This window comes from Ceratotherium simum, chromosome 21 (genome assembly GCF_057802395.1).
Source record: "Ceratotherium simum simum isolate JZ-2026a chromosome 21, ASM5780239v1, whole genome shotgun sequence".
NCBI classification, from domain to species: Eukaryota; Metazoa; Chordata; class Mammalia; order Perissodactyla; family Rhinocerotidae; genus Ceratotherium; species Ceratotherium simum.
In genome coordinates, this window is record NC_141920.1 from 21359788 (window position 1) to 21376622 (window position 16835).

Below are 16835 nucleotides of genomic sequence, written 5' to 3' on the forward strand. Positions count from 1 at the left end.
CAGGTATACGGTTGACACTGAGAGGCAGTGGATGTCACAGAGGGAGATCACTGAATTCCATGGTTCTTCTCTCCACTTTTTTTTTTTTTTGCGAGGAAGACCAGCCCTGAGCTAACATCCAATGCCAATCCGCCTCTTTTTTGCTGAGGAAGACTGGCCCTGGGCTAACATCTGTGCCCATCTTCCTCTACTTTATATGGGACACCGCCACAGCATGGCCTAAAAAGCGGTGCGTCGGTGCGTTCCCGAGATCCGAACTGGCAAACCCCGGGCTGCCACAGCAGAGCGCGCGCACTTAACCACTTGTGCCACCAGGCCGGCCCCCACTTTTCTTTTTAAGGGTCATCAAATCTGGTCTTCTAGTTAGAGTGGGATTAGGAAGAACTCCACCAAAAACAGTACTAATAAAATTGTAGTGAAGAGCTTATTTTCATAGTCCATTGTTTTGACAGAGCTCTAGGAAAAAATAACTAGCTTCCACATATAGTTTGTGGAATTTCAAAACTAGTGTTTGGTGCTTCAGCATGCTGTACTTTTCCAAGGAAAGATATTATATAAATCTAGCAAAACAGTTTGTTAAGAAAAACCTGTTCCACATCCTTGCTGTGACCTTCAATTCCTCAGCCTTTCCAATTTTCCTAGGCCATAACTCAAATTAGCTCCACAAGAAATTGGAAACAGTGACTGTCTCAGAGAAGAGGAACTGAGTGGTGAGGAAAAAGGGGAATAATCTTTCCACAGGAGGGGTAGCAGATATTTGGAATATTTGGATGATATAATCCATCAAAAGGATCTAGTCATTTTTACCAGCAAACTTTAGGAGATTCACTTTTTACCATTTGTTCCTTTGTGCTTTTGGAATTCTGTACTATGTGAATGTGTTTCCTTCTCATAAAACACGGTGCTTATAAGAAAACACAGTTCCTTAAAAAAAATTAAATTCAAATGCATATGCCCTTAGACCCAGCAACTCCATTGCTATATTTATAAGTATACCCATACACGTGCAAAATGATACATATGTTAATTGACACACTGCATCATTGTGATAATATAAAACTGGAAACAACCCAAAGGTCTATCAACTGGTAATTGATGAAATAAATTATGTAGAATCTATGTAACTGAAAAAAGAACAAAACATTAAGTGAAAAAAAGACAAGGTACATTAAAGCATGTACAGAAACAACCATTTGTATTCTAAAAAGGGGAGGAATCGGGGCTGACCCAGTGGCATAGTGGTTAAGTTCGCACACTGCTTCGGCAGCCCGGAATTCGCAGGTTCGGATCCCAGGCGCAGACCTATACACCGCTCATCAAGCCACACTGCGGCAGCGTCCCATATACAAAGTAAAGGAAGATTGGCACAGATGTTAGCCCAGGGACAATCTGCCTCACCAAAAATTTAAAAAATAAAAATAAATAAATAAAAGGGGAAGAATATATATATATATTTTTATATACATGCATTTCCCTATAAATGTAATAAAAAAATCTCTATCCGAGAAACTGACAACATTGGCTGCATGTGCATAAAGGAAATGGGTATCAGAAGGAAGGACAGATGGGAAATCTTTCTCTTTTTATGTCCTTTAGTGTCTTTTGAATTTCAAACCATGTGGACCTATTAAATATTCAAAAAAAAATTTTTAATATTAAAATAAATCTTAAAGTTAAAAAGAAAAAAACCTACCTTTGTTTGCTGGCACACGGCCCAGGCTGGATCCTCAGACCCTACTCCTCTCTCTCCTTCAGGCCATTCTTTCCCAGCACTCAGCCCCTCAGCAGGCCCTCTCTGGTCCCTGACAGCTAAGCCTTGCTGGGGGAAATGACCAGATTGTTGTCCTATTGTATTACTGATCCAAATATCTGCTACCCATCTCTGTGGAGGATTATATACACCGCCACCCTATTGCTATCAGACCTGGCCATGTAACTTGCTTTGACTAATGAAATGTGAGCAGAAGTGCCACTTCCAATTCGAACTTTTAAGACTCATCTCATGATTCCACCATCTACCACAAGATCCACAAGTCCCAGGTAAGAGCTGCATCCATCAGCCTAGGTCCCAGGGATGACGAGGAACAGCCCACATCTGGGTCATCAACCAGGATGACTACAAGGTACGAGGAAGAACCAAACCTTTGTGTTTTTAAGCCACTGAGATTTTCAGGTTCTTTGTTATCAAAACATAGTTTAGCCTAAGCAGACTAAATAATCACACAGATTATTTCCAAAATAAACTAAAATCATCTTATCTCAAGTGGCCTATTTCTGGTCTATATTCCCCAACCTCACTACTCTCTCTAGTGTCCTCATCTGCAAAATGAGGATAATAAAAGCACCTACCTCACAGGGTCACTGAGGATTAAATAGATTAATATGTGTAAAGTGATCACTTCATGTAGCACTTTTTATAAATAGTACTTATTATTACTTGTTATATCATTATTATTATTATTACTCTCTGATAATCTCCCAGTAATTTACCATGGCCCTTCTCCTGTGTCTCTCTCTAGGAAGCAAGTAATTTGCTAGAGTCTTGATACCATCTGCACATATGTTTTCCCTCCAGGTCACCAGTCCCTCTGTTGTCTTTCTCTACTAGATCCTTCCCTTCTGCCTACCTTTCCCTAGCTGTACATTAAATCACGTGGAGAACTTTTATGAAATACCTACGTCTGGGCCCCATCCTAAACCCATTATTGGGCTGAGCAAAAGAAGCTATATTATTTCTTTATAAAATTTCAAAATCAGGCAGAATTAATCTATGTTGTTAGAAGCTAGCACAAGCATTACCCTTGTGTGTATGTTTACAGGGGCAGGAAGAGAGGGCACGAAACCAGAAGAGGACACGAGAGGGCTTCTGAGATTCTGGTAATGTGCTGTTTCTTGATCTGGGTGCTGGTAACACAGGTGTTACTTCAACAAAAATCTATATTAAAAAAGGAAAGAAAAACCTGCAAGGACTCTCATCTCTGACCACTTAAATATCATTCTTCACTGGCCAAGTCAAGGCTCTTAAGACACACTTTGACCTTATCCTACCTTTCTACTCTTTTTTTTTTTGTGAGGAAGATCGGCCCTGAGCTAACATCTGCCAATCCTCCTCTTTTTGCTGAGGAAGACTGGCCCTGGGCTAACAGTCATGCCCATCTTCCTCCACTTCATATGGGACGCCGCCACAGCATGGCTTGACAAGTGGTGCATCGGCACGCGCCAGGGACCCGAACCGGCGAACCCCGGGCCGCCACAGCGGAGCATGTGCACTTAACCGCTTGCGCCACCGGGGCGGCTCCCATACCTTTCTACTCTTGATGTCTGGTAGCCGCGACCACTTCTCCACTTCAATATCTCTAGCCGCAATATTCACTGGATTAGAACATCTTCCCAGCTCCCACTGACCATTCAGAGTCTATCTCAAACATCATTTCTTTTACAAGTCCTTTCCTGATCCTTCTTTCCACTTCTATCCACACCAGATATGATTTTGCCTTGTAAGAGAAGTTTATTCCACAGCACTAGAGAATTCTACAACAGTTAATTTTTATTTACAACTACAGCAGTATTCATTTTACCCCACCTTTTCAACTGTAATTATTTGAGGACAAAAACTATACATTACACTTTTTGAATGAGTCTCCATTGTTCCTTTCAGAGTATGGTTACTCAATTATTATTTTGGAATTATAACAAATCAAAGACGACTGTTGCTTCAGTACTAATCAAAGAAATTATAAGCCCTAAAAGTTTAATAAAAAATATCTAGTTGATGGGGTCAGCCTGGTGGCAAAGTGGTTGGGTTCACGTGCTCTGCTTTGGTGGCCTGGGGTTCCCCGGTTCAGATCCCGAGCACAGACCTGCACACTGCTTATCAAGCCATGCTGTGGCAGGCGTCCCACATACAAAGCAGAGGAAGATGGGCACAGATGATAGCCCAGGACCAATCTTCCTCAGCAAAAAGAGGAGGATTGGCAACAGATATTAGCTCAGGGCTAATCTTCCTCACCAAAAAAAAAAAAAAATATCTAGTTGGGTTGAATATTTCCTCTGAAAGGAAACCTTAAAAATTCAAATGATAGTAAAGAGAGTTCTCAAGTTACAAAATCCTCCCAACCAAATCTAAGTGCAAAGACACATTTAAATATATACTCACTTGTGGAATCTGCGTGCTTTTCCCACATCCTGTTTCTCCAACAATCACCACTGTCTGATAGTTTTCTACCAAGTATAATATATGATTCCTAAGCTGAAAAATATAACCATACATTATAAACAGCCATACATTGTCTCAAAAGATCTAAACAAAAATACTTAAACATTGTGAAATGAACTGTTTGCCAAAAGAAAGGAAATTTTAAAAAGAACTATCAAAATGTATCTCCAACTTTCAGGTATTGTTGGTGTCAGTATAAGCTGATACAACTGCAACTGAGTGTAGCAACTTACCAAAATATATAATGTACATACTCTTTGACTCAAGATTTTCACCTATAAGAAGTTATACTACAGACACACTAATACATGTGAACAACGATGAATATACAAGTATACTCACTGCAGTATTGTTTTTAATAGCCCAAAATTCAAACAGCCTAAATGTTCATCAACAGGGGATTGGTTAAATCAGTTATGAAACACTCCAATAATGAAATAATATGCAGTTGTTAAAAAGAACAAATGTCTATTTGTACTGATATGGAATGGTCTATAAGAAACGTGTAGGGAAAAAAGCAAAGTGCAGAATAGTGTGAATAATACACTACTATTTGTGTTTTTAAAGAAAGGGTCAATACATATACGCTGGTTTATGTATAAGCTATATTTGGGAAAAACAAAACAAAACAAGAATCTGGTAACTGTACTGTCTCCAGGGAGCAGAAGAGGGTGGCTGGGAAGCAGGGGTAGGAAGAACACCTTTGAATTTTGTACAACATACATGCATTACCTAATAAAAATTTTTTTCACTTAACTTGTAAAAAAAAAAAAAAAAGCAGACAAAAAGATATGTTTTCACCTCTACCTCTAAATCTAAGTTCACAATAAAGCATCTACAGGTTACATTTATATTTCAACTGCATCTTCCTTTACCCATTCATTATGAGCAGAAACACTGGTCTGGCCACTGAAAAGTCACAGATAATTCCAACATCCTATCTACTTAGCTTCAGAATATATTTTTGTACCCACATTTGATTAGACTCTTAATGGTCTGGAAAGTCATGGGGGTTTTCCATAAACACCTGGTTTGAAATGAAATAAAAAACTGCTTAATTCTCCCACTCTGATCACTGCTCAGATCATCTGATTTCACACCAAAAATGTGTTTGGCAAAGATGAGAACTGGAAGGCTGCCCAACTGGCTAAATCAGGTATTGGCTGTTTTGGGTTTTTTAATTTGGGGTCTAAATACGTGGTTCTCAAATCTTACTGTGAAAATCTCTTATTTGTTAAAAATGAAGATTCCTAGGCCTACCCTCACGGTTTCTGATTCAGTAGGGCTAGGGTGGGACCCAGGAATCTGAATTTCTACAAGCACCTAAAGAAGATTCTGCTGCAGGGGATCTAAGGACTAGTCTAGATGTTTTCTTGTTGGTTGCTTGGACTTGGAGCTTTCTTTTGTTTTCAGTAGGGTAAGGAGAAAAGTTTGGGTTCTTTGCAGGCATATTTTGTAAATGGTAGATCCACCCACGACACATGGATGGATCGATGGATGGATGGATGGATGGATGGATGGATGGATGGGTGGTCAAAGAAAACTTGAAAGACAATTTGAATACACAGAGAGACAGACAAGGCATTCCAGGAAAGGGAAATAACATAAGCAAAAGAAAGAAGATGGAAACGAGTTACAAGAGGTGTAGTTAGGGCTTCACTGTGAAGGGCTCTGAATGCAGAGCTAGAGTCTGGTTTTTACCTGGGAGGCAGTATATACTGTAAGAGTTTTGAGAAAATTGGGCAGCAGCATACAAGATTGATTTGAGCATGAAGAAAACGAAGGCAACAATTCATACTTCATGGGCTAAACATGAAGCACTGCCAGTGGAGAGAGTCCGACATGTGATATTAGATAGAGAGATGACAAAAAGATTTCCAGTATGGAGACCCCCTAAATATTTAAGAACTTGACAGCTTTCGCCCTGCTGGAGAAAGAGAGAGAGACACGGGTGCTGGTGGCCGCTCCTACTCAGGTCATTCTGGAGGCAAGTGAAGCAGGGAGAGTTCACCACCCTTCCTCAGGGGCTCTATGAAATAAATATCCTTCAACTATATCTAAATCGCCTTTGGCTCTGAGCCCATTTCCTGATTACAATTTGGCTTCCCACGTGGACTTGGCAATAGGGAGAATGCCCATGGACTGTGTCCGTCTGTACTGTAAACAAATGTATATTCTGAAGTCTAGTTTATGCTCTGGTCTCTTGTGGGATGAGTATGCATCCATTTCACAAGACTAATAAAATCAAGTGTCTGCATGTACAACTGGTATGTAATAACCACACCAAAATCCCATCACCATCTCAGTGGGAGTTAACCTCTTCAACAGAAACAACCTTGGATTCCCAATTAATCTTGTTTAAAGAAATATGCATTTAAAAAGAAAGCTAAAATTGGCCATATGTTGGTACTTTGTTGAAGCTGGATGCATAGAAGTTCAATGTGCTGTTTTCTGTATGTTCAAACTTGTCTATGATTGAAAGCAAAGAGGGGAAAAAAGAATGTCATTCCATTTCTTCCAGTTTTTCAATACATAAGATCTAACTGAAAAAAAAATCTTGCAGACTTTCTAGATTTATAAGGTTAACTAACACACACATATTTGGAAAAGTTTATCCCTTCAGATAAGGGTATCTCGGAGCTCACTGTGTTCTAAAGAATTATTAAGAGTAAGAGGACACAATTCACTTCAGTGCCAAGTATAAAGCTACTGCAGACTGCTTTAGGCCGATGGAGGGAACGTGCTTATTTCTTCAATGTACCTTGAACACTGGCAGCTTCTGCCTCTGCTGCTCTATAGAAAGGGCAGCATAAGGATTGTAAACAATGGTTGTCCCCGAGTTTTCAGCTAGACTTTGTCTCTCTTCAGAGATGCTGATACCTGGTCCCTCTGTACCTGGAATAGAAACATTTTTTTCAGATTCTCTGATACAATGAACAGAAAAATATGCAAAAGGTACAAATTCACAGAAAAGGATATACAACAGAAGGAATACACTTTATCTCACACTACTAAGAGATATTAAACTTTAACTTCAGGAAAGCACCTAGAAAAGTACCTATGAGACTACAAAGATTTTCCCTAAAAGCTTCACTGCGGCGTCAAGAACAAAGGAGATGGCAGTCCCGCTGGGATCCAAATTGGCCAGAGACATCTGTATTTTACAGAGGACGATGTTTTTAGTTCTGGCCTCCATGTCGGTATTATCACCGAACTCTTAATGAAAGTGACAGAAATCCAATGGGAATTAGCTGAGGCAAAGGCTGAGTCCTGTTAGCGTAGGACGGCAGCAGGGTTCAAGGACAACAAGAACCGGGGGGCCGGCCTGGTGGCGCAAGCAGTTAAGTGCGCGTGCTCTGCTGTGGCGGCCCGGGGTTCGCCTGTTCAGATCCCGGGCGCGCACCGACGCACTGCTTGGCAGGCCATACTGTGGCGGCGTCCCACATAAAGTGGAGGAAGATGGGCATGGATGTTAGCCCAGGGCCAGTCTTCCTCAGCAAAAAGAGGAGGATTGGCAGATGTTAGCACAGGGCTGATCTCCTCACAAAAGAAAAAAAAAAAAAAAAGACGACAGCAGGAACCGGAGACTCAAACGCTGCCTGGGCTTTCTCCTGCTCTCATCGTACCTCTTGATAAGTTTCTTTCAGTCCCTTAGTTTGGCTCCTCTACAGGAGCTGCTGACAGCGCCAGAGCTCAGGCTCACAATTCCTCCACCCATCCATTCACTCACCCAATGAGGATGAAAGTCCGAGAGACACAGCAGTGAACACTACAGACGCTGGCCCTACACTCAGGCAGCTTACTCGCTTATTTTATTCTTCCTCCCAATAGAACATGACTTAGTGCATAAAGTGGTAATAAGTGCTGCAGAGACAATTAAAGACCCAGTAATGGGGACCGGGAGTCCCAGGTGTGTGTTGTCTGTGTGAAGGGTGTCACAGGGGCTTCATGACAAAAATATTTAGCCCAGTGACTTATTTTTAAATCTTTTGGGGGCCGCAGACCCCTTCAACAATCTAATAAAGGCTACAAACTCCCTCCCCTGAAAAATACACCAGAATGTAATGTATCAGAATACAAAATGCTGGAGGTCCACAGACCCTCTAGAGGTAAGCTTAGAATCATTGCCATAGATCTCTGATCCCTTTTCCACGTATTTCTAGGAACACAGCTGTGTTCCAGAGGTCCAAGATTGCCAAACACCAGGTAAGTGGGGCAGTGCTGTATTGTTTTTGCCAAAATGTTGACCTTCCTTTCAACAAGATAAAAGAACAGGACCTGGAACAAAGCCTGTGTTCAAAGAAGTGTGTTTCCTTTCCTTTCTTCCCTTATTATAGCTACATCTTAATAACTTCTTGTAATCTTTACCCAAGAAAACTATTGCAAAGAATACCTTACCCTCATCAGCTCTGTTTTTCTCCTGAATTCCCTTCTTTTCAAAACACATTTTAAAACCTTACAGCATGTCTAGAGTATTTTCACACTGCTCCTGCAAGGTCTCTTACTTTCTCCCACACCAGGCTTTAATCCACCCAGGTGTCTTCTTTACTACCCCACCCCTCCTTGTCAGCCAAGTCCACCTCAGTATACTGTGTTGAGATCTTTTATAAGCACAGCTGCTGTCAATCAGTAAGGAGCATGTCTCCTCTTTATAAAAGATTTCATTAAGCCAAACGAGGACTGCTTCCCCACTACACACATCTCACGGCCCACTCTGGTTGCCTGTGGTTGTTTTTCCCTTGGGAGCATTCTCTATGCTTAAGGGAGTAACAAGTTTGTAATTCTTGCACAAATGCCTTCATTTCTCCATCTGTACAACAAGGCTGATAACAGCACCCCTCCCCCCCATCTAGCATTCCCTCTAACCCAATTTTTCAGTTTGAGTGGTGGGTGACTCATTAATAAGTTATGAAATTAATATAGTGGGTCATGACCAGCATTTTTTAATAATGAACTAGAAACAAAGTATCGGAGTACATCTCAGAAAATAATACTGTTTTTGTACAACTTTTTTCAGGTGTGTGTGTGTGTGGTGTGCGCGTGTGTGCTGGATCATAACACAATATATTTCTTTCTGTAGATCAGATCAAAAAAATCTTCAAAGCTGTTGCTATAAATCATTTGCCAGGCACATGCTCAGCAATCATTAAATATCTGTTGAATGAATGAAGGGAAATGGCCAGGCCCTTCTGATCCACTTGCGCTAGAAAATTAAGTCAAATTTTTTCTACGAATATCTCAGGCACCTCATACAAAGCTCTTAAGGCAGAGATCACAAACTGGTAAAGACCACAAACTAGTTACTCCAGGTCCCCAAACACAGTATCATTAAAATGTTTGAAATAGTTCATTTAAAACATGTAAAAATTTCCCATTCGAATCTGGATATTAGGCTTAAAACAAAACAAAACTGGCAACCGAGCCCATACGACAACAATTAGGTGGAACCGAGTACAGCTTCCTGCTTCAGATACCATCTGCAAGCCCCAGGGTAAATCTACACTCTACATATCTATCAGTGTATACACACTCTAGTTTGTCATAGACCCCACCACTCCCTATTACTTCCACCCAGCAACTTCACTTATTTAGATTGTCTGCAAGGCCCCTGTAGCTACCTGAGCTTGTGACTCCCAGCCTACAGGATGTTCATGATTCCAACATCTAGCCGTATATCCAGGTTCAACCACTTCCCTGACGTTCACCATGTATTTCCCATGTCCTATTTCCATATCTTGAACTTCAGTTTCCTCATCTGTAAAATGAGAGTAATACCTCCATCACAGAGATATTGTGACCGTTTAATAAGATGACGTAAGTAAAAGTGACTGGCACAAGCAAGGGCCCAGTTAAGTGTGTACTACACCCATTCCCGTCTCAGTTAATGACCACACAGTTTACCTGGACCAGTGGTTCCCAAACTGTGATGCATGCTGGAATCACCTGGGGATCTTTAAAAGACACCGACGCCTGATTTCTAGCCCTCCAGACTTCTGACGTGTTGCCATGGGGTATAACTGAACAGCAAGCTTTTCAAAAGCTTCCCAAGTGATTCAACTATACAACAAAATCTGAGAACCACTTACCTAGATAGTCACCCAACCCAGAAATCTGAGTCATTACTGACCTTCTCTTCTCCTACACCTGCCTATAAATTGTCTCTCCAAAAACGCCTCTCCTCTCTGCTCCCAAGCCAGAATTGAGGCTTTCAATATCCCTCCTTGATTTTAGTCGTGCCTTCTCTTAAGAGTGTCCCTGACTCTAATTTCCTCCCCCAACCATTCTGCACACCACTGCCAGAGTTCTCTTTCTAAAATAAACCTGATTGTGTCATCCCCTGATTGAAAACAGTGAAGTCCAGGGGCCGGCCCCGTGGCATGGTGGTTAAGTGCGTGTGCTCCGCTGTTGGGGGCCCGGGTTCGGATCCCGGGCACCCACCGATGCACCGCTTGTCAGGCCACGCTGTGGTGGCGTCCCATATAAAGTAGAGGAAGATGGGTACGGATGTTAGCCCAGGGCCAGTCTTCCTCAGCAAAAAGAGGAGTGGCATGGATGTTACGTCAGAGCTGATCTTCCTCACAAAAAAAGCAGTGAAGTCCAAATTCTTTAATTAGCCATGGAGACCTCTCACGATGAAGCCCCTACCTTCCTTTCTAGCTTCATCTGCTGCCACGCCCCAAGATTTACCCTACCACTTAACACCATCACGCTACTCAATTATTTTGGTTTTGTAGACATTCTTGAGGCAACATCCTACTTTGCCTTTGTTTATGCTGCATCCTTTGCCTCGAGCTCCATTCTACCACCTCTCCATGGAACAAAACCTTATTTGCACTTCAATGTTCACCTCAAAAATATCACTATCTTTATGAAGTATTTATCCATACATTCAATCTATCCCTCTCTTCTATATTTCCATATAATTAAAATAGTTACTATTATTTAGTACTAAGAGTTTTACATGTATTCTCATTTAATCCTCAAAACAATCCTTTGGATAGGTGTTATGCCCAATTTACAGATGAAGTAACTGAGACTTAGAGCATGTAAGTGACTTTGCCAAGTCACCGAGTTAGTAAATGGTAGTCAAGGATGACTTTAGAGCCCAACTTCCTTACCATCAGCTTTTTCTGCCTCATTTTAAAATCTCTTCTAAAGGATATCCCAACTTCATATTATAATTGAGAGAAAGAGAATAAATCTTGAGAGCAGAGCCCTGGTCATCTATAGTTGTCTCCTGACTACAAGCTTACATGTTCAATAAGTATACCTGCAATGAATTAACTAAATAATGGAATAGAACTCAGAGTAACCCCATGTTCTTTAACCAAAATAGTAACCTACTCTGATTTTCAACAATTCATTCAGGCCTTTATTATACTTAACACTTTCACCTCTTATTAAAGGCGTGAATAAATAAAATAGAGAGTATCTCATTACCTAATGGGATCTTAGTTTTGGACGCATATAAAACTCAGGATGGATAATTGGCTGATGTCTTGAAATGCTGAATCATAAAATTGTCGTTAGTGACAAACTACAGATTTTTAAAAAGAATTAACATCTCTCTTGCTTGGGTTTGTCTCCTACATCACTTGTACGCATGGTCAGAATTTCAGGGAACCACTCTAAAATACCCTTTAAAAGTTTTCCTAATGTTACCTGCTCTGTCTCACTTCATTTTTGCTGCAATATATTTGCACATGCACACATGCAGAGGCACAAGTGGTGGAACAAACAAGCTGGTAACTATTAAGAAACTTTTGCTTTTCACAAGAAACCGAAGGAAGGGGAGGAAGTAATGCATCTAGCGGGGTCTGCCACGTACATATTCCATGAAATCCTGATTAATGAGTAAACTAAAACGAAACAAGCAAAGCATTTTTTGACTGAGATTCGTGTTAGCCTGGAAGAGGGGAAGTGGGTGACAGCCAATATGATGGTGGGTGTCTACTTTCTGGTAGCCACTCGGGGTTGACAAGAATTACCCTAAAACAAAATAAGACGCTTTCCCTTTTTATGAGCCCTTACTCCACGTCAGACAACGCGCCGTGCTCGTTATTCAAGCCCACAGGAGAGATGTTATTATTCTGCCCATTTCACAGGTGAGGAGGTAAGGCTCAGAAGGGTTAAGTGGGGCCGGTCCCGTGGCTTAGTGGTTAAGTGCGTGTGCTCCGCTGCTGGCGGCCCGGGTTCGGATCCCGGGCGTGCACCGATGCACCGCTTCTCCGGCCATGCTGAGGCCGTGTCCCGCATACAGCAACTAGAAGGATGTGCAGCTATGACATACAACTATCCACTGGGGCTTTGGAGGAAAAAAATAAATAAATAAAATCTTTAAAAAAAAAAAAAAAGAAGGGTTAAGTGACTTGCCCAAAGGAACGCTGCTACTAAACGGCAGAGCCTAAAATCCAAACCCAGGCGGTCTGACTCCACAGCTTGAGCTGCGAAGCCCCGAGCAGCACCGCCTGTCCCGCCCCGTCGTAGCCCCAGGGCGGTAACAGGACACGCGTGGGCGCTTCAGCGTTTCCCCATCTCCCGGGTTGAGCAAGACAGGCATCAGGAGTGAGGAAAACGAGGCCCGGGGAGACTGCGAGACTCGAACAAGGTCACACAGCGAGTTTCTGCCCAGGCTGGGACGGACCCCCGAATCCCCCTGGACCACCGCGGGCGCCTGAGCCGCAGAGCCCACCAGCCCCGCGGGGGCGGTGGCCAGCCGGCCGAGGTCAGGCGTGAGAGCAGGTCCGCAGGCCCCAGGGCGCCGGCCGTGGGGCCAAGACCAAAGTCAGGCCGCCGCACCTGCCCAGCGTTCTGTCAAGGGCCTTACCGGGTCGCCAGAACTTCACCGGTCCCACGGGCGCAGCCATGCTGGGGTGAAAGGTCACGAGGTAGGCCACACCCCTCCGTTGCGCGCGAGCTCCCGGAGGGGCCCGGGGGCGTGGCCCGCAAGGAGCCTCGGCCCAGGCGGTTCCCGCAGAGTTACGGTCACGCCCCCCAGGGCCACCGCCCCCTCTGAGCCACGTGGCCTGCGGCTTGTCTCCGAGGAGCGTTCTGGCCCCGCCCCGGGCCACGTGACTCACCCCGCCATATTGGAGAAAAGGGCGCCTTTCTGTACCGTCTTAGGTGGGTGGATCAGGGTTCCGAGTGGCCTTTATAGCAGCTTGGCGTGGCCTGGATGGTGGCCGCACACGTCTGGAAGGGCGAGCTTTTAGAAAGGATCACTGGCACGAGAGTCCTGCCGCAGCTGGCGGCACGCGGTGGGCACGGAGGCAGTGCATCCCGAATTAACTGCTAAACACTGATCATATTACAGGCTCTCTCAGCTTTACTATTTCTGTTTTAGTCTCCTTCTCCATACTTTGAAATTGAAGGATAGTAATAGTAACTACCTCGTGGGTTTGCTGGTTCAGTAAATATTTATTGGGCCCCTATTGTGCACCCAGGCACTGCAGTTTCAGCCCCTTCGTGGAGCTTCTGTCCCAGGGGGGAGCGAGGGTGAGCAGTAAATGAATAATTGCTCTAGAAACAGTAGTGTTTCTTATTATCAGCAAATAAAACAATGGGAAACGGTATGGGAGTCTTCAGGGGCCTTGAGAATAATGCTGAGAAACCGAGGGAAAAAATGGGTTGAAATAAGAGACTTAGAAATGGTAGCTCAGTTAGGCTAGGGCACTAACCCAATGTTTCCTCCCATTTGACTGTTCATATGATTCAAATGCTTGTTAAAAATACAGATTCTAGGCCCTGATCCAATCCTTAAAAATCTCCAGGGGCATGGCCTGAGAACCTGCATTTTAAGATGCTCCCCAGATGATTCTTTCCATCAACAAGCTTAGGAAAGATTCCACTATGTCAACTAGACTTTTGGTGGTGAACACTATGTAGTCTGTACTGAAGTAGAAATAAAATGATGTACACCTGGAATTTATATAATGTTATAAACCAATGTTAACCTAAATAAATAAATATTTGGTGAGAATAAAGACACAATTCTTTTCTCTACCCCTCCCCCCCAAAAACATTCCGTTAATCCAAATGAGAGCTAATAGGCTTAAGTAAAGGAAATATTTTATGAGTAGGCAACTAACTGGAAGTGAGAGGCTTCAGAATCTACGCATTTTTAGAGTTGTGAAGAAAAGTCCGCATTCTTTGAGAGAAATGGCATAGTCATAGATCATAGGCTTTGGAGACAAGTAGACATAACTTGGAATCCTAACTTTGCTGTTTTCTAGCTCCTAGCTGTCATCTAATCCTAGCTGTAAAATGAGGTTTAAAAAGGTAGTATTAAATGAGATAACATGTAGAGTAGCTAACACAGTGTAAGACATAGCAGGCATTCAATCATTGTTAGCCCCCATTAACTCAAATAGAACAAATCAACCAGGGGAAAAAATCAGAATTTACATGCATATGTTCATTTTCCAAACATCCCCTTTGACTTATTTCCATAATAATGAATATAGCATTCAGTACATGATAATCTCTGCATAGAATTCTCCATCCATCCTTTAAAATATCCTTATAAATAGGCCAGCTCTAAGAAGACTTCTCTAAATTCACTGACTTTATCATTCCCTCTCTCTAGACTCAGAATCTGTGTGCTCACTTGCATGATAACACTTATTTAGTTGAACTATAGTTAATCTGCCACCACTGTTACGATGGGAGCTTCTTGAGGACAAGGACATGTCACATTCGTATTCATACCCCAATAACAAAGTGCCTATTGAGTAATGAGTATGTGAACCCCAGGCTTTAGACTTAGTTTTAGTTCTTCATGGCATTGATCTTCCCTTGTTTTATTTTTGTCTATATTTTCACTAAGGGCTCAAGTATAGAAGACAGGATTTGTACATGAATACAAGGGAAAATGAAATAAATGCCACTTTTTATTATTTCTATATTTTATAAATTATTCTATGACTCTATGAAGAAGTCTTCCTATTTACAGAGAGACTGTAGATTGGCCATGCCCAAGTTACTGGATCATAATCTTAAAGCTGGAGGAGACTTTGGTCAACATCTAGCCTAAATTTTTTGTTTTATAGAAAAAAAAAAAACTGAGGCCCAGGGAGGTTACAAGGGCTTGGTCAGAATCAATGAGCTAATTTAGTATCAGAATGGAAACTAGAATTCAGGCTTTCTAATTCCCAGGCCAGTGGTTTTCTAACCACCTGGGCCATTTAAAACAATTAGAGCTTAGCTCTCCTAGATGAGAATTAGCTCCTCTGTCTCAGAAAGTTCTCAAAGCCCAAGTGTCCCTAATGGGTGGTTTTGCTTTCACAGACTTCTGTTAGAGACAACACCTAAGTAATAACCTAGATGTTGATGGTGTGGTTTTATTGTCACAAACTAGCAATGGTCTCAATAGACTATCTAATCCTTCCTAATTAACTATTTTTACAAAGAATGGGCTAAAATAACTAATCTAAAATTAAAACCATATTTCTTGAGATGGCATCTAGATTTTATTTAATTCATTGTCAAAAATCCCATGAAAGTTTGATCATTTTGTTACATAGGGGTACATTTTGCAACTTCCAAATGATAATAGGTTTTCCAGAAAGATAATATTCCTCAAAATCATGTTTCATGGGCACATTATAGAAGTTTTTCTGTGCCTATGGTGGCTAACTGGTACTTTCTGCTTTGAAGCATTTCCAGCCCAGCTATCTTGACCATGTTTAGGAGGCATGAGATTTAGGGGTTTTCGTCTTGGTACCAGTTAAGGCTTTTATGTAGCAAGTGATGGAAAACCCAATCCATTCTCTCTTGAGCAAAAATGGCTTACGTAATGGAAAAAGTCCAAGAGTAGTTCTGACTTGAGACAGAGCTGCATGGGAATGCATATGACCTAAATAGGGCTCATTTCTGATCACAATCTAATGCCTTTTACTGACCTGGGTGTCACGTGGTAACTAGATGGCCATGTCAGCTCAGCCACCACATCCTCTCAGCATCAAGCCTCTTTCCAAAAACCCCTGGCAAAAGTATCTGACTGGCCATGTATCGATCCCTGAATCAATCACTAGGGCCAGGGAATATGATGTACTGACTGGCTTAAACCTAGGTCACACACTCCACCCCAAGTCAGCTGTGGTCGGCTTCACCAGAACCACATGGGCTAAGAGCTGGGAAGGGAATGGTTCCTCAGAGGGAAATCTGAGTGAGATTATCAGAGGTCGAATGAAGGAAGCAAAAGTAACAGATGGCCATTACGCCATCCATGTATTCATGTGCTAGAACTCTTGGCTTCCTAAGAAAAATCCTAGCTGTCCTTGGGTCTTCTCCGTGAAACCAGATCAGAGAGAGCCATCCCCCAGCCTGAAAAGAGCTAGTCCTTTGTAGGATTTCTTTTGCTGAATTGTACTGTATTGGGATTTTCCACGGAGTCTAAGACGCAGCCCTCTGCAACTTGTAACATATGTAAACCTGTTTGGTTTGTTGACTTGTGCACAAATGATCAAGTTCACACATGTATTAGCATAAGCAAAAGTGTTTACTTAGCTCCAAGGATTTGTGTACAGAGGTATGGAGAGATCTACTAGGAAAGAGACTCAGTTATCAGGGGAGTCTCTATCATGTTGGCCTGAGGAACACTGCACATCTATGGAGTTGG

The 16835-nt window shown here is 42.3% G+C and overlaps 1 protein-coding gene across 8 annotated transcripts in view; it reads right to left on the reverse strand.

Annotated features, from left to right (window-relative positions):
• Positions 1–13145, reverse strand: part of DHX35 (DEAH-box helicase 35) — a 73324-nt gene extending 60179 nt beyond the window's left edge. For 4 of the 8 annotated variants that reach the window (XR_015555588.1, XM_087445273.1, XM_087445272.1 and 1 more), the window contains exons 1-4: positions 13044–13145; positions 6978–7111; positions 4157–4249; positions 2800–2935 (exon numbers count right to left, since the gene is read on the reverse strand). Coding sequence is in view for 7 of the 8 variants with exons in the window: in XM_087445273.1 (XP_087301399.1) it covers positions 2800–2935; positions 4157–4249; positions 6978–7111; positions 13044–13083 (403 nt within the window). In the remaining variant the exon portion in view is untranslated. Of the gene's footprint in view, positions 1–2799; positions 2936–4156; positions 4250–6977; positions 7112–9834; positions 12373–13043 lie in introns of those variants that run through there. The other 4 variants (XM_087445277.1, XM_004430399.3, XM_087445276.1 and 1 more) reach the window with 3 other exon arrangements.
• Between the last annotated feature and the right edge of the window lie 3690 nt (positions 13146–16835).